The 26484-nt window shown below is 45.0% G+C and overlaps 2 protein-coding genes and 1 long non-coding RNA gene across 3 annotated transcripts; 1 reads left to right on the top strand and 2 right to left on the bottom strand.

Annotated features, from left to right (window-relative positions):
* Nucleotides 1-2145: 2145 nt before the first annotated feature.
* On the top strand, nt 2146-3832 carry LOC103368965 (uncharacterized). The gene is made up of 2 exons (XR_520805.1): nt 2146-2229; nt 3571-3832. It is a non-coding gene; the product is annotated as an uncharacterized LOC103368965 (long non-coding RNA).
* On the bottom strand, nt 2223-9286 carry LOC103368963 (fibroblast growth factor 6). The gene is made up of 3 exons (XM_008297524.1): nt 8247-9286; nt 7502-7605; nt 2223-4136 (listed from the first exon to the last, which is right to left on the bottom strand). The coding sequence occupies exons 1-3, from the start codon at nt 8590-8592 to the stop codon at nt 3960-3962; spliced, it is 627 nt and encodes a 208-aa protein (XP_008295746.1). The 5' UTR covers nt 8593-9286; the 3' UTR covers nt 2223-3959.
* A 745-nt stretch (nt 9287-10031) lies between these two features.
* Nucleotides 10032-21267, bottom strand: LOC103368966 (solute carrier family 45 member 3). The gene is made up of 5 exons (XM_008297525.1): nt 21120-21267; nt 17836-18026; nt 17014-17677; nt 14059-14324; nt 10032-13962 (listed from the first exon to the last, which is right to left on the bottom strand). Exons 1-5 carry the CDS (start codon nt 21265-21267, stop codon nt 13528-13530), a joined length of 1704 nt encoding a protein of 567 aa, XP_008295747.1. The 3' UTR covers nt 10032-13527.
* Between the last annotated feature and the right edge of the window lie 5217 nt (nt 21268-26484).

A 26484-nucleotide genomic window follows, 5' to 3' on the forward strand; every position in this document is an offset into this window, starting at 1 on the left:
ATGACCCTGGTGAGGACTAATGGATGGACTGATGGACTTTTCTGGAGATTTAACATTAACTTTAGTCTATTTCCTATAATAACGTGTGTCACTCAGTGTCTCCAAGAATGAGGTGACTGTAACATGCAGCGTTAAAGGATTCGGCCACAACAGATTTTACAAAACGTCTTTTATTATCGTCTCAGGAATACAGTTGACTGCTGTGCACAGCACATACGTACAAAAATAAAAGGAAAACCATTTGTAATATAGTATTTTACTTACTCGTCATCATATTTTTCAGAAACAAATGATTGGAGAAGTCTGTTGTTTCAAACTAATTTACAATCATTTCAATAATCGGAACTAAGGCAGAAGGTGAGGTATATGTTAAAAAAGAGGAGGGGGACTCAGAGGAAGCACTCTCCCCTCAGTGCAGGAATAGAAAACTGAGAGAGAAACACAAAGGCTGCCGGCACACAGGGATGCACACTCACGCACACAAATCTGATCCCAGATCCGCCCAACAGACCTCCGGTTCCCTGTGAACCAACACATTTTAAAACCAGCTGAACAGGTAGAATAAGCACGATGGCACAATCCAGACACTGGATCCTTAATCAAAGGGGTAAGACGTACTAGTCCGGTCAGAACTCTACATGCATAATGAGGAATTAAGGAAGTCAGGGGGGTGTTTTCTCACCGTTACCTACTTTCTTTCACTCACTGCTACATCCTACAACCTTTTCTGCCTCCAAACAGCATCATGCAAAAGTTGTAGAATCTGCAGCAGCAATGTTTCCTTCAGACTTCATCATCTGGCAAGCTTTGAACATCTGACACCAAGCCGAGTCGCTTTCGGTGTGAACAACATCGATTTCCCACAATATCAACGTATCAGGTGTCCCTTACAGTCCCGAGGAGCCTTTGTGACGTTACAGCCCCCGTTCTGCCCCTCTGTTGTGCTGACAGCGTCCTCTGAAACGCACCGTAATAAACCAGATAAATGACACACAGTGAATAACACATCTAAAACAAGTCCGTCGTGTTCTTGCATGTCAGCTTGTTTCGATGGGTGGGGAGGGAGAGGGAGGGGAAACAACGACTAGTCCTGCTCAGAAAATTGCACTCCATACAAAACGTTTGCACCTTTTTTTAGTATATATTCATAAATTAGCAAAAATAGCTCGCCAGCCAGCTCCTCACTGCCACGAATCAGCCAAGAAAAAGCTACAACCGATCGTTTCTTCTGCCGATCAGAGTGATATGATAAAAAAGGCTGATCAGTCAAAATGAGTGATAAGATGCTCAAGGCAACATCCCCCCTCCCCCCACCCCCCAAACACAACTATCAGTAATATTCAAACACATACACGACATCCTGGGAGTCTCAGGTTGCTCTTTTGGATCACAGTATTCAGTCCACCAGTTCACGTCCCTTTTTCCTGGAAGCATTTGATTCAGTTTTTTATTATTATTATTATTTGACTTTACGTGGCCTTTTTGCTACATAACTACAGTCAGTGCTTTCTTCTCAACCCTCCACAGCCTCTACGGTGGCTCTGTAAAATTATTTTTTTAAACCGTCCGTCTCGTCTTTGTCCTTCTCCTGAGCGCACGCTGCATCAGCCCAGCGCAGTCAGACAATGCCCTGTTATTCCTGACTCAAGGTAAATCGATCTGATACCATCTCCGCCGTCAGAAACATGACGGGAGCGCGCTCAGTCGGACACACGTGCACACAAACGCACTCATTCGCTCTGGCCGGATGCAGCACATTCGCCTCTGCTGCTAGACAGAAGCTGGAGCTTAAAGGGCAGGTAAACCGTCGCTCAGCACGTTACAGTAATGACAGAAAGGGCACAAGGTAAAATATGAACAGCACATATCTATGAGAGCCTTTGCTACCTTTTTTTTAATCATATTTCACCAAGCTGGCCTTCTACTGGTACGATGCTACTCGCAGGATATTGCAGATCAAGTATGTGAATAAATAAAATCATGAAAACTCAGTTGCACCTCATTGAAAAGACTTTGCTCGCCACGAGGATAAATCCGTTAATACCTTCACTGCACGTTGCAAGACTTCATTGTTGTCGTTCTGTTTAGCCCAACAGGTGCAGAACTGGCTAGAGCAACAATTCAAAGCCCACATGAGGAACACCGAAGACGGAGCGTCTGCACCTCTAAAGATTCTCAGAGTCGTGCGCTGACCGTCCAGGCTGAACACCGAGGGGCCCACCTGCTCAGGTATTTAACCCTGCATGTTCCACATCCTCGCCAAGTCAAACAAACAATCAGTGCCACCTGCAGAGTCCCGTGTACGTCCATCTTTGCTGCCTTTGCTCTCTGACCCCTCTAGAGGAAAATCAAATACAGTATCTGAAAGGGGAGCAGTCGTTGAATTCAAGTACGGTACGCTGCACACACGAATTCTCAATCAACGCTGCTCCAACAACCCTTCTATGTTTTTCTTGCAACATTGCAGTGACCAATCTGAAATATGCATAAATAGCTTAAAAATCTGGGATAAATAAGCTTAATCCACTTTATCTACGTGTCCGACAGACTGAGTTGCCTTCAGTAGTTCTTGCAAACCCCAAGATCACAAATTATTTCCAACGAACGCAGCAGACCGTCGTCTTTACAGCGAATCGACTCATCGGCGACGTGTTCACTCTTCGGTTTCACTCGTTTCTGCATAAACACTTTTAGTGCCAGGCATCGTCAGTCCAGTGTGAAAGTCGAGCAGCTTCCCGTCGGCACGTTTGCTATAAACTAATAAATAAATTAATTAAATCTAGAGATCAGACGCAACAGATTGCATCAGCTCAGTTCGCACAGGAGGATATTTTCATAGTGTCAGGTCTATGATATTCTGCTACACAGACGCCCCCCCTCCCCCTCCCCCACTTCACAATGAACTAATGATAAAAAAAAAATAAATGAAGCTTCTCTCAAACTGAGCACATCCATACTTAAAATACCCATAAATACTGCTACACATTCACACACTCAATCTGGCCCGATGATCCGGCTACAAAACTCGCGAAAGTAAAACCTGGGATTGTCAAAGCTCCCTTGGACATGATGAGGGGGGGAAGGAGGGAAGGTGGGGATCGAGTGCTTGACTCTAAATCTAGCTTTCCATATTAACAAGAGGCTCCACTGGGTCCTGTGCAGCATAGAGTCTCAATTACTTAATTGATCTAATTATGGAAAGAAAATAAAGTAGAGAAACCTCTGGCACTCTAGGAATTGGGCTAAAGTCCCCACCGGGTGGTGTCTGAGGGAGTGATGACTCGCGTATCGTTCCTATTTCTGACTCGAGCACCACGTTTCTCGCATGCAAGGGTAAGGGGGCCGTAAGAAGGAATTTCAAGGCACCGCCACCTCATGACGAAGCAAGAAAAAAAAGCCGCCGCCATGTTTGCAAGTGCTCTCGTTGCCCTGACAGTGACAGAGACAATCGGACACGGCGGGACGGGGAAATGTCCTCGATGGATGACAACAACAAAAACATTTTAAGTAAACAGGCATTCTTCTGCGTAGAAACTTCATGCACACATTTCTCTTTTTCTTCTTTCTCAGGATATGGTGCTTTGAGGTAATAACGTATCCGTTTTCATTTCCAAAAAAGATGAGCTGTCATCCGCTGACAGGGCGAGGACTCGACCGATTCCAGCAAGCACCCATAAAAACCGAGGGGACACGTGACGCCTCTCCATCCCCTTCATACCACAAAATGGTGAAAATCATAAAAGCAGCAAAGAATGGCATTTCCATCATTTCTAATACAAAGTAAGCTACCCAAATATACATATAAAGTTTGAATAAATACTATCAGATATAACTGTATTTCTTTCTTTTGCAGTCCGTGTTTGTCTTTTTGTGTTTTGTACGTACGTATATGGTATTTATGTTACCTGGGAAATAATCCACATGTGCAAATAAGTTTTGTTATTGCCAGTTTTTGCTCGTCATATTCGGGGTAGGAAGTGCGTTACAGTCATGGCAGTGGTGGCCTTGTTGCCCCTCTTCACGCGGCCATGCTTGCTGAGTGCGATGTAGGATCCTCTGTAGACCAGAGACTCGTAGGCGTTGTAGTTGTTCGGGAGCAAGCTCTCCTTGAACTTGCACTCGTCATGGAAGACTGTCTGGAGGGAACAAAGACACAGAGGGGGCGTTTTAATGGGCCGCAGTTTGAGGCTGTGAAGACAACATTAAAAAGCTTTTTTTAAAAATAGATTGTAAGATAAATTTAGATCAGACGTAGTTGTAGGATCAGTTAGTGGACAGTTAGTGTAAAGTCGGCTTTGTTCAACCTGTTCAACTTCTTTTCTAGACTTAAATTCCACAATGAAGCAACTTTATAAACCAGAAAACATTTAAAACCCTCTCCGCTCATTGATTAACCCCTAAAAAAACACCCTGATGTATCAGTTACATAATTAGAAGGGTTTTTTTTATGTTAGTTAGATGTAACTGCACTGGTGCTTCTTCTAGAATGTGCAGATCTATGAAGCCCCACCTGCCTCTCTCTTCACGCTGCAGATCGAGCACACCAGCTCACCTACAACTCCACTGATGCAAACCTACTCCATGCTACACAATGGTACGATTTTTTAATATTGATCAATTTAAACATACATCTTCAAACCAATGCCCGATTCTAAAGCCCCACCCTGCAAATTTAGAGGACTGACATCGTGGATTTGTTCTGTATGAATCCTCGAAAGTCCAAATCTATGTTTGTGACACATCGCTTCACTGCAGGTCCATGGTGGAAATGCTCAGCCACCGTGTTGACTGCTTCCTCCACTCATGATGTCTTTTGATATGTGTTTTAGGGCAGCAACTAATGATCACTTTCATTGTCGATCTTGTTGATCAATCAATGAGTTGTTTGTTTCCCAAAGCCCAAGACGATATCCTCAAATGTCTTTTTTTGTCTACAACCCAAAGATATTCAGTCTGCTGTCAAAGAGAAGATTTAAATTTAAGAAGCTATAGTCAGACAATTTGGACTTGAAAAATGACCAAAATAATTGGCAATCGCTGCAGCTCCAGTGTCGCCCAGCACATCAGAACACAGCATACAGACAGGATGACATGATACAAACCAGAGGGACTCTTTCATTCACCTGCACACAAAAAGTTCATCTGCTAAATCAGCCGATATGCAGCAGACACAGATCTTAAAGGAATATTTTGGAAAATGTTCTCTTTTCTGCGGAGTCAAAGCTTAACTTAATATGAAGACTGTAAACACATCGAGCCCGGCTGGGTTTCAGGGAAACATAATCTGCCGACCAACACCTCGACAGCTCAACGATGAATACGTCGTGTCTTGTTTGTTTAATTCATCGTCTCACCACAACTTTTCAAACCAGTTTTTATAGACTTGTCCACAGCGTGTTAGTCAGTCGCTGTTAGTTTGATTTAGTTGTTTCTCATGTTTTCACTCTCAAAGCTAAACCGGCTCCGGCTGCACACTCAGTGGACCCACATGAGAGTCACGTCGACCTCTAGCTTAGTGTAAGAACTCTTCCTCAAATGTCAGACTACCCCAGAAAACTATTTCAAAAGGGAAGTATTCAAGCCATAGCATTCAACATTCCAAAATAACATCAGAAGGACTTTCTGTGCAATAAAAACACTGATCTCTCTTTTCAACACAGAGTTGTTTGTTATATAAGAATCGTCTCTAAACTTTAGCAGCTCTGCAGAACAATACAGCTGCTGTGCTGTGCTGAGCTGGCAAAGCACGACATGAACAGTGTGCAGCAGCAAACACTCTCCATCAGAGACCATGTGGCCTAATTCAATCTCTTATCAGATCATCATGCTGCTCACAAGCTAACGCTTCGTCACTCAAGACCAGATAAGCGACTCGCATTCTGTCTGTCAAACATGTCTGCCACAACAAGCGGCCCAGCAGCCACGTGTCAGCGCTCAGCTACACCGACTGTCCTCCTCCACCACCGGCAGCCTTCATGGACTAATGGCCGTCACCGTTTCACCCTCAAAGCAAACCAGTTGTGGCTTTTAAAAGTAATTTTAGCAATTCTACAAAGACGCTTTTATCAGCGTGCCGCCATCTGACAGGCGTAGCGGTGTTATCTTTGGAAGTTTCAATGAAATCTGATAAGAAAACATCAGCCAGCAGTCATGTCTTTGCATCATGTTTGTTTAAGGACACGTACTGAGCAGAAAATTGGCTGTGAAAAAATACATTTGCCAAATCTCTGGTGGGTTCAATGGAGCTCAGACCTGGTTTCTTGTACACCTGTATATTTGCAAAGAGCTGAACTGGCCAAATTAGAACAAGATAGCAATAAAAACACATAGAAATAGTCCACGAATGAAGAGCTTTCACACAGTTCCTTCATCTAAGATCTAAACCAAACATTAAAAGTCCTGTTTCTCTGAAAACCTTGTCATCAGAGTTCATATTTCCAGGGAACAAACATCCAGCAATGGAGACTTAAGTTATGAGACAGATAAAACATTTTAAAGGTTTGCTGGTGGTTCAGGAAGCTCCACATTTTCCAAATAAAAAGCCCATTTTTTCCATTATTACTTCAAAGAAAATGCTTCAAACCTCGATGAAATGCTAAATAACCTACAAAGACAAGTCTTTAACACAGCTGACAAATACTGAAATGTACTTCAGACATTCAGTCCTGTGCAGATTGTTGGTCTTAAACTACGTATGAAACACTGTCTGGTGAGAATCACAACAACAAAGGTTTCCAAATTTAGATATTTTCTGGGATCTATACTTCAACACTCATTTCACAATCAGTACGACTCATCCGAAAGGTTTCTTCATGAGCGTTTGGTGTTTCATTAAAAACACCTTGTAAGTGTTGGAGGCTTCTCAAGAATTTCAATGTAAAGAGGACAGACGTATATCTGAGTCATAATGAGCCTTAAGAAGCAGATGCTGCTCTTTCTGCAAAGATATCTGACCTGAAAATCAAATTCAAATGCTGTCGTATGTCAGATGTGTTTGAAGGCTGAGGAAGCTGATGGCAGAGGGTCCCTTTGCCTCCCAACGTGTTTCTGATGTGCGCTGTCCTGCAGAATAAGCACTTTGCCATTTTAAATCGATTCTTTAGCCCTGCTGACAGGTTTCTCGGCGTCAGGGGGGGTTTTCCCTCCTCCTCACACACACACATGACCACATTACAGGCCTGCATCTGTTAACCTCATCATTATTTACCCACTCAGGCCAACAGGCCCGGCGCGCTTTACTTTAAATAGAGCTTTCTAAATTACGCATGAAATTAAAATATGTGGATTTCGCCACACACACACACACACACACACACACACACACACACACACACACACATAACGGCGCAGCCAAGCAGACAGAGCAGGAGTCTCATCCCCCGAAATATAGCAGACAAATCAAAGACAGATAAATAAATAAGGCGGATCAAGCTGCGTCCTCGTTTCAGGATCCAATTAAGCAACACTGCCGGACAATAGATGAAATCATGTGCATACCTACCGTTCCGTATAACCTTCCACGACTGTTCATTGCGACAAACAACTCACTCTTCACCCCATACAGGCTCACCACTCCTCTCTCCACCGTGGAGATCTCTATTAGACCTGATGCAGGACAAAAGAATGATGACATTAGAGTGGGAACAGCACAAATAAATCATTTGGAATGACACAGCAAAGCCGAGCATCATCCTGACTAACTGGGTGCTTTAACGCGGGGACAGCAGCGGCTCCTTCTCTGCGTCTATGGGTGTAACCTGCAGGTTTTGCTGCGCAGCATGCCGAGCCTTTGTTCTGCATCTTTCACTCCATCTTACATTTTTTTTTCTTTTTTGCATCCCCCCCTCAGGCGCGTCAATTAAGCGCATTCTGAGGCCATTGCAATAATTGCAGTTAATTGCATTGACGTGCACGGCTATTGGTCTCTGGACCGCCCTCACAGGGGCTGCGTAAAAATAAGTTGTGTCTAAAAGCGTCCATACATTCATGACATGGTTGAGCTTTGGGGAGGAGGAGGAGGAGGAGGTGGGGGAGGAAGAGGGGTGTTCAGGACTGATGGATACTTGTTTTTAATAGATTTGTCTTTGCCGTGGAGGAAATCCAATTCTCCCTTCTGAGTCGGATGAGATATGATCATGCAAATTAATAGAGGGGATAGACTAAGCGCTGCTCATCGCAGATCCATGCTTATTGACTCTGCCTCTCTTTTATGTCTATTGCATTACATCGGTGGAGGTATAACTCACTGTACTGGTTTTCATTATGTACACCGTTTATCCTGCCGTCGGGGAGGATCTGAAGGTGAAACCCGATGCCCACGTTGCAGTAGAGCCTCCGCACTCTTTTGATGCCCAGCAGATAGTCACTCTCCCAGTTCAGCTCCGGTTTCTCCCCGGAGATCCCCAGCACAGAGCGGGAGAACAGGGTCTCCCATCGCTTCTCCAGCAAAGTTGCATTCGTCCTGCTGCTCGGTAACGGGTACGCTGACACGATCCCCAGCAGAAAGCCCAGGAGAACCACCGCGGTCAGCGTCCAGTGCGGCGTGCCGGCCTCGCAGGACATACTGACGAGGAGCCTTTGCGCAACGGCCATCCGGTTTACCTTCGGGCCACGTGGTCGAAATTAATGACCCTAAAAATACCGCTCTTCTTGTTTTGCTTCCTTCGGCATGCTGGCTGAGGGTTATTTTTGGAGCGCGGATCGGGGCTTTGGGCATGAAACGCAAGCCCCGGTGCAGAGGAGGAGAGGAGACGGGAGAGTGCGCGGCAGAGCTGGAGGTGATGGTGATGGTGATGGTGATGTTGTTGCTGGTGATTACCATGTTTTGCAGCTCCTCCGCGCCCCTCTCTCTCACACACACACACTCTCTCTCTCTTCCCCCCTCTCTGTCTGTCTGTCTCTCTCTCGGTAAAGAGTTCGGGATGAATCCTCCTGGCTACCACTCACCAAAAACCCTGCTTCAACCTTGCCAGGGCGACCGCATCCCTGGATGACATCATGCTGACTTCACCGCTGGGATAACGCAAGTGTAGATAGATAGAGAGGGTGCGGGCAGCAGGAGAGAGGAGAAGAAAAAAAAATACCAAGTCTGTGGAGAGTTGAGGGGAATGGCTTGCTGTCACTGCTGGACTGGAGAAGGGAAGAGAGCTTATTGGTGGCGGCCTCGGACGCGATGGGGCACTCGGGCTGCTCCCAAATTGGGTCGGTGGTCATATGTCTGTCAGGCCGCTTCCTTATTTAGAAGGAAGGTGTAAAAACAGGCCCACTTGTCACCGGAGAGCAATGACAGGGCTCTTGTGGTCCCACTTCTTCTGCATGCGCCGTTCAAGAACTTTTCCCAGCAAATCCAATGTTTTTCCACCAAACAAAAAAAAACCAAACAAAAAAAAAACAAAAGACAGGTCAGCTGGAGCGGAGAGCCGACAGGGCGTCCGCTGGCTGCCACAGATCAGGGGTTCAGGACCTCATGTCGGCCAGCATCCGCCCTCCTGACGTGTCCTTGAGCAAGACACTGAGCCCCAATCAGCTGGCTGGGTAACGGAGGCCCGCTGACATTTTAATCATGTCATATTCTGCGTGTACACCGTGTAAGCCGTGCGTTTCCCGGGGCGCATTCGTGAGAACTATGAGAGAAAACTGGAGAGGCCCGTCATGAAATGGCACACATTGCCGGCATGCCATTCCCTCCGACATGAAAGCCTATCGTCTTTTCCATGTAATAGATAATGCCACCAGCAGCATGCCCATGCGTCAGCCAGGCCAGCGCAGTTGCGCACCAGCAGCTCTCCCGCACACATCAGTTCCCCGAGATTTCCAAAGGATGGCACCATTTCCAAGTTCATGTCAGCCGCTCGTGTGGAGCCTTTGGGCTTCAGCGCCCGTAGAAGTGAACTGCAGAGATTTTCTGGCCTCTGCAAAAAAATGTGTTTCAACTCAAATGACTCATGTCTAACAACACTGTAATATTTTAGGTTTAAATCATGGATGCACCAGTGACACGTTAAGGTTTCATAAAATGACTCAAAGACAACTTCTCATTGACAATGCAGTTCTTTTATTTTGTATAAAATCTATTTGGTAACTGCATATTTATACACAATCTGATAGATGTAGAATGAAAATGAAATACAGGATTTTTTGTTATGGCTGAATGCATTAATGGCAATGACACAAGTGACTGAAATCTTGTGATTAAAAAAAGAAAGAAAGAAATCCATATCAAAACAACTTCTGGCCTTAACATAGTCTGACCATTGGCACTTCTTTTAATCAAACTGGGCATTTGGTTTCGGGCAACAAGGAGTGAAAAGAACTCCATTGATTCAGCTAAAGATATCTGTCGAGTTAATCTGTTTAGTTAAATATAACAGATCTGTGATAAGAACAAACAAGTGGTTATATAAGACCCAGATAAAGCAGTATTGACAAAATGACAAGATTTCTTATTTGCACTAGAAAAAACAAACAAACAAACCCAGCTCAATGCATCTCAGTTGTGTAACAGGAGCTGCGATGATAACGACACTTTAAGTTTTCACGTCTGCGGCTGACTCGATCCACACTGACAGCAGATATGCAGCAAAACGCTGTGATGTTGCCAAAGCTACAGGAGAAAGTGGGTACGGTTAAAATAAATTATAGCTTTGAGGACGCTTCTATACCATATCTATACAAATAATTTATCTTTTTCACAGAAACAGCCTTCACCCCTGCACCTATGAAAGATGCCGCAGAGTCCAATAGTTTAATACATGCTATTTTGTAATAAAAGCATAATAAATAAATACATATGTACAAAACATGTTTGAAAAATGTACAGGCACTTTTTTTTTTTTAATATATCTCGTAAAATCAACCTTTTTGTGACGCTTCAGCTACTGCCACACAATATTTTCCTGTGTGTTTCAGGGTGAGAGGATAAGTCGGCTGCTTGAGCGTTCTACTTTGCAGTAATGTCAACATGACAAATCCTCTGCTCCTCCATGCTGAGCACAACTCAGGCAGCAAGTTCCTTCAGGACTATTTGTATCTGCAGAGCCTCATTTATTACCCCTTGTGTAGGATCAGACCCAAAAAAAAATAAAAATCTTAAATGAATTCACTTGCTGGTTGAGACACAAGCGGTGGTGATTACATCTTGTGGCCAATTTAAAAAAGCTCAACTGAAAGCCGCAGTGCTTCGCAACATACAGCAAAAAAAAAAACTCCATACACTTGAGTCATATCACTTTTCATTAACATCTCACTTCAGCATTACTCATGCTTTCCCTTAGTCCACGTCACTCACACACACACACACACACACACACATCCTTAAACTCGGCGTGGCCCTCTGCCCATCCATACACAGCGACCACGCTCGCGTGATTTTCAGTAACAAAATGTTTCCGTTTACTGCGTGACTTTTTTTTTTTTGGTCTTTTTAGGAACGGGTGCTCTGAGACGTCACCCTATATGTTCACCACCAGCATTACGTAACGAGTCCATCTGGATGCACGAGATTGTCGTTTGAAAATGCAGTAAAAAAACAAAACAAAGCGAGACTTTAGGCAACAGGAACAGTGGCAAAAAAAAAAGTAAGTGTATGAAAACAAGTTGAGACGACTCTGTGAGCCAGAAGCAGAGCTGAACACGATGAGCGGACCGCTAGACCAGACTTCCCTTGATTATCTAGACGGAGGACGCTCGCTGTGGTATTCCAGTTAAACAGCTTCATTCTTAAAGCGTCACAGTCGATGACTTCACCTCAGCAGGTTGCATAACAAAACTCCCATAGGGATAATACAGTAGGATTGTATACAAAATATTTTCAGTAAACCTGTTCATTAAGTAATAGGTGACATTAAATTGGGGGGGATACTAACTAACGATGGAGGCAGTATCAGAGTACAGGGAAAGGAGTTCACTAATCGTACCTATGAAGTCAGTGTACTGATCGTGCTGATGCCACCCGGGTTATTCTGAGCTTCAAATAGCTGACAGAAAATCTACTGGGAGTTGCATTATGGGAACTGTAAGAGAAATCATTTTGCCAACCCATCATAGGGGCTAAATGGCAAAACATTTTGACCACACTTTGTTAATCTGTATCTCACGGGTCCTGACTTAAAGGTGGAGTCTGCAGATCGGTTTTAGGAGGGCAACATCCACCAGTCATCTTGTCAGTGTGATGTTACGGTGGGAAACCCTCAGTGCTGGGATTCATGGGGACACTTTCCACCTACCTATGACCAAACTATGGCAATAACACGCCTCAGCAGCCGCAACCAGCAGGACAATGTTCCCTGCTGCTACGAAAAAGCTGCTCAGGTGCAGCTTGAGAAACACAACCAAGAGCCCAAGGCGATAACTCAGCCTCCAAACGCCCCAGATCCCAATCTGATCAGGTCTCATCCCGCAACCCACAGGACCCTAAAGATCCAGTCAACATCACAGAACACCCCCAAAGGTCCCGCGTCCATGACTCTACAGGTCAGAGCTGTCATAAGGGGGACCTACACAATACTGGTCAGGTGGTTTTATTGTTGTGGCTGATGCGTGTAGAGCAGGTAGTTTTCTCAGTGCTGACACAGAACGGACAGCGAGCCAACCACGAGGTAAAATTAGCCAAATCTGACCAAAAGTAATAAAATAATAAAATCGCAGACTCCACCTTTAATGGAGCTGCAGCTGTGTATGACTGGAGCACCCGTTATATCCTGGACAGAGGAGTCCCAGTGCTCCCACTGGTGGTTCTGGTTTCTAAACAAATAAAAACAATGCATTCATGCATCCATTCTGTGCCGAAAGACAGGCATGTCTCACTGAGGATCCCTCAGGAGGAGACAATGTAAGATAAGATAAAACTTTATTGATACCTCAAGGGGTTTAGCTTCTAATTAAAATTGAAATAAAATAAGTAAGATGCTGACTGCACTCCAGAATGCCTTATTGATGCTGCAGAAGAGCCTGCACAAACCAATACTGTCTGAGATGTTTGTTTTGAGTACAAAACAGGCTGTACTTCTAAAAACTGTGGATAACTCAGCATACGATAATTAAAAAAAACAACAACACACACACAAAAACAGGTTAGTCACTGTGTAGCTGAGGTTGATGAGTTCTACAGTAAATCCATTTGATGGTTCCTGAGGAAAAAGATGGACTAAAATGTCACAACAAAAGGTTTTAGAGACGTCTATAGAATTCAACAGCTCTCAGTACAGAATGTACCGCCCTGACCTGAGCACACACTTGGTGTTGACTCTTCAGGTGGCAGCAAACAGTTCCTGCTGTTACATGGAAGCCGCATGATACTGGCAGATAACACGGCTCCAGTGGCTTTTACTTTTATGAGCCACATCACGTAAGCTGCCCCACACCGACAAACACACTTTCTAAACGCGGAGCTTTCATAAAACCAAACCGATGGTACTAGCACAAGGCATTCTGGGAACAGTAGTGCACTGCCGAGCTCCAACCATGGAACCTGAATGACTGACTGATTTGTTTTGATTCTATCTCCGTCCCATCTTTTGCATCCACAGCTCAGCTTCTGAGGTCCTTTTGGTCAAAGACAATCTGACTGGCCAGGTAGATGGCGACGGCTCCGAAGATGGCAGAGCAGGCGATGTAGGCAGTGACCGACTGTGCGAACTGAACAATCATGCCCATGAAGAGGGTGGGAAAAACCTGAGAGAGGAGAAAGGTGCTGTCTAAAATGGCAAAGTCCAAGCCCACGCCACGTTTCTCATACCCCGACTCGGCCTCGTCCGGCTCAGCGCCCCCGGAGCTGTGAGATGAGCCGTTCTGGCTCTGTGGGCCGGGGTAGTACTCATAGCTGTCCTGGCTGAGGAAGGCATGCTTGTAAGGGTTGTGGTTAAGTCCAGCCTCCTCTTCCACAGGAGTCAAATACACAGAGTCCCGCTTGGCTGTTACGCCGTTTTTGTATATGCTTTTGGTTATCCTTTTTGGCATATAGACCTGAAATAAGACAACAAAAAACAGCCAGTTTAATCAAAAATGTTGATTGTTCTTAACATACTGTCTTGTTTATAACGTTGTTACTCGTGTTCGTACCTCTTTCTCCTTGTGGTAATGGCAGGTGAGTGTGTAAGGCAGGGTCTGCAGCGTTGCGTATGCGTAGCCAGTGAGAGCTGCCATTACAGTGACCAAGACGACGCTTTTTGACAGGCAGATGACCATCGCAGAGGCAGTGAAGCTCACCATACTGCTCAGGTAGACCCATCGGGACCCAAAATGGCGAACCAAGCGACTCATAACCAGAGAGAAGAAGGTTGAGGTAGCACACTGCAGGAACAGGCCCAGACTGCCCATACGGATTCCTGAAAGAAAAATGTAATCAGTATTCCAACCACAAAGCCAATGAAGGATGGCTGCAGTTGAATAGTCTTGATTGTGCTGAGGATTGTTCCTGAGTAAAATGACTCAGTATCTGAGCAGCCAATGACTGTAACTGTTACACAACTTTGCCCTATGTTGTTGTCAGTTTAAAACTACCAAACATTTTAAAGTGTTTCCTTCTATGGCCACATCCAGTAACTGGTGCACAGAATGCCTGACCAGAGCTGAACCCGTGTGGCTGAGCCAGAGAACCTTCTGTTTGGTCAGGGCCATAAACAGCAGGAACAGATCTGGTCTGGGTGTTATTCCCAGAGCTCTGCAGCAAGGACACACTGTTTGGATTGACTAACTTGGACTATCACCGACAGCATTAACCTTAGATAAATCCCTGAAAAGCCTGAGAGAGCGAGGTACACAGGCAGGTCCTTGTTTACTGAGGCCTCCTGTCCCAAGTCTGGCCAAGTTAGCGAGCCAGACAACAAGCGTTTGGACGAGGCCTCGCCAACTGACCAAGGTGGAATTTCAAGTTTAACAACAGAGGAAGAGCTGCAGACTCCGAGGCAAAATTAGATTCATTTATGCTGCCTGCCGTACTCGTCTACTGCGTCATGTCGAGCCACATTACTATATTATATAAGTAGAACATTTTAAACATGTGATGCACCCTGTTCTATAGGAGCAGCTCATAAAAGCACGGTTCCTGATAATGTAACTCCCAGGAAACAATGAACAGTTTAATCATAAAAAAAGGTTTAGATAGTTCTGAACACAGCAGCTTTTGCTGTGTCCTTTTCAACCTGTTTTTTTAAATAGATAGAAATATGAACAATCTGTTTTCTCAGAACCGGAGTCAGCAATGACAAATTTCGAAGGAAAAAGGGGGAGGAGGGGATTTCGTATCTCGTGGGAAAACTTTTTTTCCCAATGATGTTCCGAGCTGATCCCCATACACTTTTTACTCCTTAATTATCTTTTACGATTTGGTGCTAATACACGAACGCTGAAGCGATTCCATCTCCAGACGGTTATTTATTTCAGCTCGTTATCATCGTGATCTCCACTTGCTCTCAGTGAACAGTCTGGGTCAGAAGTTCAGCAGCAGAGCCGAGACTAACTTGTGTGGAAGGAGTTTGTGGATCATATTACTCCTGGAAAGCAAAGCTGGTCAGCCCACTTTACAAACACTACAGAAGCTAATGAGGACTGAAATTCAAGCCCGGAGAGATATGGGACTGAGCCAGAACGCTACTGAATCTGTGCACAGGACAACTGCTGCTGTCTGGGAAAATTACTATTCCTGTAGTACAAGCTTTACAGATAAATGCTTCGCACTGCAAACTCCCCAGCAGGAGAGATGATTACAAAACAACAGCAGTTACTGTTAAAATGAGGTACAACATCCTTACAACTGGAAACAAAGCAGATTACCCTCACGCACAGAAACATCTGCAGATCGAACGATGTGGTCGAATAACATCCGCGGTGCTTCAGATTAAACAAACAAAACTCAGACAGACCTCAAAAACTGTGTGCTTTGGCCGTCTACCTGACTTGAATGAACATGTTCTTTGTGTGCCGAATCCTTGACATTAATTCTTTGTGAGTGTGACATTCCTCCTGGTCCAGCAAGCACAGGGAGCGGAGACAGAGGGAAGTAGAAGGTAAACACAGTCAAGAGGGAAACCGAGGTGGACACAGAATGTGGATGGATGAAAATGTCGCATTAAAGAGGGCAAATGGTTAAAGAGTGAAATGGTTTAGAAGGTGGACAGCAGTAGGAAGGCACTGGTAGAATAAGAAGGGAAGCTAAAGCACCAAGTGAAGGTGAGACAGGAACTGAAAAAGCCAAAAGAAGGGAGAGAGACAGGATGTAGGATGGAAGTCTGGCTGAACAGTAAACAAAAAGGAGGCTCAACGCTTAACTCAGACACGGCCACCATGTTCATAAATCTGCACCTTCTTAACATGAACAGAGATGTGTCTGCCTCACATGTGTTTACTTTACCTTCATTGCTGTTCTTTCTCATTCACCGTCTGATAAAATACACCAAAGACAGAAGCCTTCCTGGCATGGTCTCGTTACACCACTGACACAACATATTTGTTCATCTTTATGAGCCTTCAGACCATCTTACGGTGAGGTGTGTTCTTACAGCTAAGCATTTGCATAGTTAAGGAACACAGCCATAAAAATGTCGTGCAGGATTAGTGACGGGCATTTACAGAGCAGGAAGGATAAAGACTAAGAATTTGTTGACAGTTTCTGAAGTGCAGGGGTGGAAAGTAATGCCTGAAATGCTGGAACGAAATGTTCACAATCCAATGTGAAGTGTTGTGTTGAAGCCAGTAAGGTAAGGACTCATCATTCAGTCCTTTAGCTTGACAAGAACCACAATGGATGCAAAAACACAGGGACTGTCACTGTGTTGTGGCAGACGGACGTGAGTGAACCCTGTCCAGCTGTGACAGGAGATAAAATCATGTGACACCAGAAGTAACACCCTGCCTTTAAATGTGCAGAACTAAAGTTGATGAAATGTAAGACTTTTTGTTGATGCCATGCTGTAAAATTAACAATAATGAGATAAATGAAGGCAGCAGCTCATATCTAGTGTGTGCACCACAGTGACATTTAGAGAGATACAACACATGAGCCTTCACTGTACTGACCTTCATCGTATTTTTGCCTGGACAGACTTCCTGGTAATGCACTGGGCACGCCCTCGTACAGACCTTCCCCCACAAAGTCTGTGTAGAAGAGCATGAAAGACATGACAGCCATCCAGCTACAGAGCTGGGCCACACACAGCTGCCTCATCACCCGAGGGACGTGGCAGTAGCTCCTGTAGATGGCCGGGGTCATGGACCAGCATGTTCTCAGTAAGCACAGCAGGGGTCCAGACTTCAACAGTCTCAGCTTGCACTTGAGCAGGTAGCAGCATGAACGCGGCACACCGCACCGGCCGGCCTCGATGGCACCGGGGCCCGACTCCAGTAAAGATCCTGATCCTGCTAAGCTGCTGCTGGCACACGAGGGCTCCTCCGACACCTTCATGGTGATGAGCACGCTAGAGATGAAGATGAGGATGAGGAGGGAAAACAGGCACTCGGCCTGGCCTCCCAGGTAAACTGAGAGCAGACCGCGACTCCAGTCCAGTGCAGGTAGCAGATAACCTACACAGCCTCCCAGGCTGACCATGAAGGAGAACATAGCGAAGGCTTGGCTGCAGTCGTCCTCGTCCCGGTACAGGTCTGACAGAAGAGCCTCCAACGGTGTGAAACACACTTGTCCACAAAAGTCAAGGAGCCCCACGCCAAGGATAAGGAAGCCCACCTGGAACGAATGACATAGAAAAAAGTTAGATTTTAAAGTTGAACAGTCTTTTTAATTTATTCAACTCTCAGCTGAATAATAAACAGCCAACAACCGCAAGCTGGTTTCTTGTCTGGTGCACTTTGAAGGTAGAATTTAACAAACAACAAGCATCCTACCTGGAGGGTGCGTCCACCCCAGGCAAAAAACTCTGCCAGGACGTCAGCGTGGGGAATGATGAAAAGTGCCACAAGAACTCCCAGAGACAACAGCCAGATGAAAGGCCGCCTTCTGCCATAACTGCTGTTGCAGTGGTCACTGGCCGAGCCGATCAGAGGGATGAACAGGAGGCCAAGCACCGGGCCAATACCTGCAGTAACAACCAGGAACACACAGGAAGTCAGAGAACACAGTAACACAACGCAGTGGAGAGAAACAGCACAGACACAAAGAAACTCAAACAATGCCACGTGCACAGGTGTATGAATTAACGCATTTATTTTCTTTGCAGAACACTGCATTCGAAAACCCTGATTGCATTTCTACTCATATTTACCTACCAGCTTTTCACTGTAGCCTGCGCCAAAACCACATGTCTAAAAGTCTCTGCTTTAGTTCACAACAGCAACTACGACTGGTGCTTTTCAGCCTGTCTTCAGGTCGTCCTTGTAGCTGACCTACCGAGGAGCGAGCTGCATGTGTCCCTGTGCCATCATCGCTGACTGCTGGTGATGGTTGGTACAGATGGCCTGCTGCCTGAAGGTAGCAGCTCATCCTCCACACGTGGCTGGGTCTGGCTAATTAGAGCACACCATGGCACACTGGGTGTTCGCACACAGACACACGCAATATCTAAAATGACCCAATCTTGGGGCAAGCTTGTGACATTTAAAGGTACCCTGTGGAGTTTTTATTATAGTCAGGACGGATGCTATTTACATTCAGCGCTTCTCATCAGAAGGCATTTTGTCTATTCGTGCCTGCCCTCATGCACATGCGAGCAGAACAGATTATACAGACAATACAGGGACCTGCTCATCAAAATATTGGCATCACTAAGGGTACAAAACCGCACTGCAATCAAGCATGACAAGAATACACAATCCATTTTTGCTCTTTCTCTAGTTTGACAAGGAACTAAATTGTGAGAAGGCAGCCTAAAGGGTGCCGATGGAAAGCCCGGAGCTAGTAAGCCGGGAAACAGACGAGCACAGACAGCAGGACGGGCAGGCAAACTGAGAAAGACGGATACGTTGACTGCAGCCAGGCATTCATCCCCTCCACCACATTTCTTCCTGCGGCAGCTGTGGAGGCCCATCATAACAATCCTCACCTTCTACAGCTGTAAGAATTACTGTCTCACACTCTCTCCGCTCAGTAGCTACTCAATACTCCCTGCAACACACACCAGAGCACGCTTTGCCATCTCTGAATACAATGCAAGCTGCTTTCCAGCTCTTGTTTACAGACACGCACGTACATAAATGAGTGTGCTGGCTAACCTAACCCACACAGCACATATGAGCCTACCTAATATAAAACATGTCACATTTATCCACAGTGTGCTTTCTTACTTATATACACAACTAAATAGACTTTTTTTTAACACCCCAGTGCTAAACAGCAGAGAGTATCTTCTCTATGAACAGAGGAGAAACTGGAGAAAGAGAGTAACAACTGGAGAATGAAGCAGCCAACAAATGGCTGTTAGATAAAGTAGGAAGCTGCCATCTGAGAACCTGACACTACTACTTGGGGAAATTAGCTATAAGCCTCCCAAGACACAATATCTATCTTCATTCAAATAACACTCCGGCACTCCATTATAATGCAGGGCTATGAGAATTAGGTTGAGTGCCATTTTCAGATTGGCTCACAGTGGCGGCAGTTTTGGAAGAACTCTACAATGAAATCATTTTTCTTCATATCACCAGCAGCTGTTGGAGAAATTGAAGAGTAAAAGTGTATATTGTTTAATCTTTAGGCTTGAATAGCCACTTGTGTCCTGCACACGGAGCCTTTTGGTTCAGAGGAACTGTTTCTATCATCTGTAAAGTCACAAGACGATGAAAGAGATGCCTTCAGACAGGAGCATGCAAAAGTCATTTGGACTCACAGGATAAGGAAACTATTCACATCACTTATAAGCAAACTCAGTTACAGTGTAAATATACATATAGCATAAGGGGGATGCTAACTGTGTGAATTTACACGCATGTCACTAATTTGTGAGCACCAACGCGACTCGCATTTTTTATAAAAATGTGTGTCTGTGCTTATGTTTGCATTGTAAAGGCTTCCAAATAGTTTTGGTGAATTCTTGCTATTGTTAGATTGAAAAGCCGAAGGCAAGCGAGCCAGAAATACACCACCGGAGGCCAAGCTGAATTATACGTTAGCGTAGCATAATGGTGTGGTCATCAGATTACTATACAGAGCAAAAATAAGCTGCCCGTCATGGGCGCTCACATAGTGTCTGGATATAATGGTGCACGTGTTAATAAAATGTTTTGTGGCAAAAAGTGGTTTACTCGGCTTTGATCGCAGAGTTGGATTTTGCATTTTCCAGCTATGCTCCTTGTAACTAAGACAAAAAGTCTGGGGAGCAAAATGTGTTTCAGCAAGCAAGAAGGGCTAATGTAGTGAAGTCACAGTTGCTCCTGGTTTTACTTTGTCTGATCTGATCTAAAGTGCAAGAATTTCAAGAAGCAACACTCAGGAGAGAGTAGCTCTTCCTCAGGCAATTTTCTTTCCTGCTGCCTTTCAAATAGCGCCTGATTACCACAGCGACAAAACAACAGGTGATTTGGCCACTAATTTTTGTGAAGCCCTCAATTATGTCTTTATGACCTGAATGGAAGAGAAGATAAGAGTCCTGAGGCACTATCACACCCCCCACCGCCACTCTAATTCGGCTGCCACTGGACAAGGGCACATTTTTTTACACATCAAGCCAATTTACAAAACCACACACTCCTTGGAGACGACAGCTTGTTTCGATTTGCAATACGTCTCATGAAGTTAATAGCTGTTATTGTGGTAATTTTCCATTTGTTTTATGGCTTTAAAGTAACTACAACAAACACATCATTTAGAGTGGTGACAAGAAAATGTGATTTCTCTTCAGGCCAAACACCAATACTCAAGTAAATAAATTATTATGAAATTCTATCACCTGAAACATTAATATGAAAAACGATCATGTGTGTCATTAAACAAGACAGAGCAGATAGTTGAATATCAGCTTTCCTGCAGAGTGCATGTGTAAATGTGTGTGCACGTGAACCTTTGGCTTTCATGTTTAATGAATGCCTTGTCAGAAAAGACGGCGAGGGGGAACTGATGAGAGACTGTGCATGTGTGTGAAAGAAAAAGGCAGAAATGTGCGTGCACACACACACTCACACTATGAGGTACCAAAGAGGCCCAGTAATTAGATCCCCCCTCTTTATCAAGCCCTTACCTAGCACCATGGTCATGTAGCGCTCCTCCACTCCAGCCTCCAGCAGCAGCGGGGGCACGTATGTGATCCCAGCTGCCACACAGATCTCCAGGCCACAGGTCAGGGAGTTCAGCAGGACGAGACGCCACTGAGACCTCCATCCAGGCATATTTACGGGGGCTGGCTCGCCTTTCCTCCCCTCTGGGATGGCCACTACTGGGGGCAGGGGAGGGGGGAGGGCGCTGGACAGGGGCTCGGGGGGGAGTGCTGGGAGGCAGATGGTGCCCCAGTGGGACCTGAGGACTGTCGGGGAGGGACAGCAGCAAAGACACGCGGATGTCTCAGATGACCCGGAGGATTCATCCTCTTCTCAGCATTCTGGATCTGAAGAGGAGAGGAAACAGCTTTAGAGCAGCAAAGTGAAAGAAATGTTCCAGTATGACACACAGCTTTCACACAGCCTCTGCAGGGCCTTACAGTGTGTAATTTGCTGCCATTTGAGACTGTCAGAAAGTGTGAGTAAGGGCTGTGGCATGCCATGTTAGACAGGTCACTCCCAGGTTACTACACCTGGATGTCAGAGGCGTCGGTAACACAGGGGATGTCAGCAGTGACAGCTTTCTCACAACACAATCTAATCTGTGCAGATTCCAACAGACTTTCCAAGAACATGGAAATGGCAACAATAATTTAGAGGCAACGATATTGATGTATTCTCAGCTTCTCACAGACAGCTTCGGGGCAGCAGGAACAACAACAGCCCGACAAAGGAGATGAGTCAGCTGGAGCGACGTGGCAGCCATTGGCCAAGAGAGAGCTCTGTCTCCCTGTGCTGGTTTGCTTACTTTTTGCAGGGATTTAAAGAAAGTCAAAGTTTTATTTTCCACTCCTTCTGCCTTCTTACTATGTCTCCCTTTCACTTCTCCCTAGTAACACCAGCATTACTGGGTGGATCTAAAATCCACCCTTCCCTTGGCTGACCCTGTCATTATGTGTATTATTAAGCTCTGATTGCAGCTTTAGTCACATGTGGGAATCCTCCTTTCAGAAATTTTCAGCAGATTACTACCATTGTTGAGCGGAGTGCACACGAGACTGTCTTTGGCACCTGAGAAGACGCTCGCTGGAAAGAAAGTACAAAACTGGAGGGTTGATGAAGACACACATGTAGGGATAGTATTATACAGCATGTTTCCTCGTGCTTGAGTTAAGCTACACCAGACAGGCAAAGTCATCAGCGGTGTTGTCAAGATGGTGCCTTTCAAGTTGAGCTGCATCCATTCACACGTGACTCTGTGAATCCAGACAAAGCACCAAGGTGAACCACAACAGCTGTCTCCCTGTTATTTTCTGCTCACACTGGCAGACGAGTCAACCACACCTTAAGGGGATCAGTTTTCCAGTGACAATACCTGACATTCTCCATTACATGCCTTGTTGTAAAGCCACCAAGTGCTCATCCTCTCCCAGGTTACTCAAAATCTAGTCCTACTCTGTTGTGGTGATTGTAGTCTCTGGTATCGACAGATTTTTGATCCATTTGAAAAAAAGAATGTGTAGATTAAAGAAGTTACTTGCAGTGAACTTTATTAGAAACACAACATTTTAGCTGATTAAGGTCCAAAGACCACAATGTTGTATCTCCAATAAATGGAAATGCAGGTAAAAAGGACAGTGTGCAGGAGTTCTCTCTTCTCTTACCTATGGATATCTCCTCCTACGCACCTGTCTACGAGAAGCTGTAGGTGTGCATTAGCCTTTACTGTCAGAAACGAAAAAGCACAAAATGAGCCAGCCAACTAAGGTAATCCTCTGCTGATTTAAGGGTCAAACAGTTGGCATGGCTTTAATTCTGACAAGTAAAAACAGCCATTTTACAAAAACATTTAAGCTGAGGAGAAACAATGGCAACTTCAGGAAGCAACAAGTGCTCAGGAAATATATCACTGCATTGCAATCTGTGTGCATTTATGTACAGCTCTCGGCTTTATAGAGAGTAAAAATAAAACAAAAATAAAATAAAACCGAGGTAAGCATTATCGTCATCATCCACCAATGAGGTGTGTGTTCTTCTAAAGCAGAGGGGAAGAGCAGGAACGGTCAGAACAGCCGCAAACACAAAAACAACAAGGTGCTATATTTGCATTTGGTGTGAAATGTCTCTGCCAATGCTGCCCATCTGTTCTCTCCCAGCAAACAAAATGGATGTCATCATCTCTAACAAGACTTGGTTAATCACAGAAATGTGCGCAGCTATGTGTTCAGCCAGTATTTCAAGGACATGTGCATTGTTGGGAGAAAAAAAAATCTCTTCCGCTGGGAAATGTGTTAAAAAAGCTGATAAAGCGGCAAAACAGAAGACGTGCTATTTTCTGCAGAGACCGCAGTGGCTCGGGGCGTCAGGACTGGTCGTCCATCTGAAATCTCTCGAGCCGTCTTTATAATCGAAGACGTTAACTGAATGTCATCAACAATGCCGTCAGTAACTACCGGCATTCTGAGGCATTCATACATTCCCCGCTCAGTCATTATGAGTCCTTTGATATCGTGGCTCTTTGAGAATCTGAAGGACAATGCAACAGTGTTAGCAGGCTGGACCTATCAGGGGCCTGGGTCACTGAGAGAGAGGACCATTTCACACCCGTCACATCTCATTCCCGCCCAGCCTGGGCACATTGAAAGACACCCATCAGGGGAGCAGCCTCTGCCCCTCGGCCCGTCTGGCCACTACAACCCCCTACCCATAGATCCCCTGTATGTGTGTGTACGTTCTCCAACCCTCTCCTCTGCATTTCTTCCTCATCCTTCCTCAACCCCTGAGGTCAGCTTCATCTCTGACCTGCATTCTAAGAGGACCCTTTTGACATATCTGCCCACGACTGGCTATGCCGCTGTGGTTCTGACTCTCAGTGTGAATGCTTTCTGTTGCAGCCCCAGCTGACTCTTGTCAGATTTTCTCACTGAAAACAGAAGGGTCCCTGGTGGCAAGAAGAGACAAATCTGATTTGTCTACCCAAGCAGCCGCGGCTTGTCTGGACGCTCGCCCAAATGCAACGGCACATTTTAGTGTTTTGTAAATTGAATGGTTGCTTAAGTCTTGACCCGATTAGCATTGGTGAGTCACTGGGAGGATGGAAGGATTGAAAGACGGTGGCAAAGATTAAATCAAACAGAACAAGCAGTGCAATGTGGCACTTAGTCATCCATTTATACACCTCAAAGTCAAATATAAAAATAAAACCCTATTGTTCATTATTATTCTATAACCAGTGTTTACAGTGCCGCCTAAAAGCAGCCTTTAAGCTCTTAAATGTGCGTTTTGGGGACAGAAGAGAGAAACGCACATAAAATGGCAACCCACACAGTCACTCCGCCGCTTGCTTAATGACACCTCTGACTCCACAATGTATTCCAGTCATGCCCTCCACCTCCCAACAGCCTTGGAGACACAAACGCACACTAAACAGCCCTTCTGCTCACCTTACGTGTTTAAACACTACAATCTGAGCTGGGCTGCTGACATTCAGGAGGTGGAGGGCGGCTGCTTCTGCCAGCTCTCCCGTTGCTCCATTACCAAACCCCATTCAGGCAACCCCCTCCTTCCAAAAAGAAAAAAATCAGTCCTAATGACTCTGAGCAGTATTCTTACAATACAAAACGGGCTTTGTGTATATTGTGCCAGAGAGAGTAATGTGATATAGTGAGGTATCAACTCCGCTTTTATTGCTGCAGGGTTCATATGGGTGGTAGGATCCAGAGAGTAGGTGGGTGTTGGTGGGTGTTGTTGGGTCTCCCAGCAGACACCAGAGTCGGGAAGAGGAGAGAGAGGAAGGAATTGCTCTGGGATGACATCAGAGCCACAAACACAGTCGAGGCTGTGGTCGCAGAAACCTCAGCAGGAGGGTCTGGTTGTCTGTTTGGCTCAGGCTGAATAGCTGCAGCGCTGTGGCCTTTCTCTCCCTTTCAGTTCCTGCACATTAATGGACCCGGCCGTCTGCACGGAAGGACAGCAGGACCGGCCTTTATGCCGGCTGCTTGCCTGGCTTACTTCCTGAGAAACTTTCCCCCGTGGCTCTACTTCTCCGAGTAACCGGTTAAGATGGAGCGACCCTTGATGAACAGCAGACTGCTTGCGGCACTGCCGTAATATCACTAACTCAGCATTCTGTAACAGCGCCAACTTGGCATTGTCTTGGAAGTCGCGGAAAGAGGAACATCACTGTCATGATCAGAGGGCCCCAGTCAGAGCTCAAGATGTGCTCTGATCATATGTAGAACCCCTGCAGTCATAAGAGCCAGTTCAAATGTACCTGATGACTACAATAAAACCATTTCATTACCAGACTCGCACACACACTCAGACTGTGTTCTACATCTGATACGAGGATGACTAGAATTCTTTGATGAACCCAGAAAAATCCCTGCATTCAGTTTTATTTCCAAACATGCCCTTTTTCATTTACAATCTAGAACTTGAGTAGCTTTCATCTCTTGTTCCTTAAACGGCAATTCAGCTGCTTCCATTGCATTAGACATCAACTGATATATCAGCTGCTTTCACGTTCTAAAAATTCAGCTAAGTGGTTCATCTGTTTTCAGCTCCTCGTTCATCTACCCCCCCACAGGATTACATAAACACAAACACTCTGCTGCCTAAACTAGGAGTTGGAACTTTTTAAATGCTTTTGGAGATAGCACTAAAACTCCCATTTAACACATTCTGACAGAAAGTGAGGTAAATTCTTCCCTTGCATCATTTGGATAAATTTGCAAATACCCATTTGTGTGTATTCACCCCAAACAGACCATTTACCAACTGTTCATTAGCTGTTTGCAAAGTAGAAGTAGACGTATCAGCCGTGTGTACGTGCTTCTGTTCAACTTACTTCAGCCGAACTCATCAGAAATCTGCTTGTTTTTCTGCTGCAGACTCTCGTTTTCCACTCATCTTTGTACATTTATGAAGAACATTCAAAAAGCCCAGGGATATGTGCACATATTTTTAAGTTGAATCGTTTTAAGCTCACGCGAACACGTCTTTGAGTCACTTAGCACCGCAGACGGCAGACTGCTTCTAATTGTGTTTTTATAGTGAATCGTGCAAAACGGTTGCATTTGAAATGATTAAACAATAATGAAACGATGCCTTTCGATGGTTACAGCTACATATTTGTGCTTAGAATGCAACTCCCACCCTTTTGTTGTGCTGTTTCTTTATCTTATTGTGTTTCTATTTAGATTTTTCTTTTAGTCACTGTGTTCATATCTTATGGGTTATTATTTATAAATGTACAGCTCTTTGGTTTAACTGTTGTTATACATGTGCTTCATAAATACATTTGACTTACTTACAAAGAAACCCTGATATACAACATTTTACTTGCAA

The sequence above is a fragment of the Stegastes partitus genome, unplaced genomic scaffold (genome assembly GCF_000690725.1).
Source record: "Stegastes partitus isolate 25-593 unplaced genomic scaffold, Stegastes_partitus-1.0.2 Scaffold1227, whole genome shotgun sequence".
Taxonomy (NCBI): Eukaryota; Metazoa; Chordata; class Actinopteri; family Pomacentridae; genus Stegastes; species Stegastes partitus.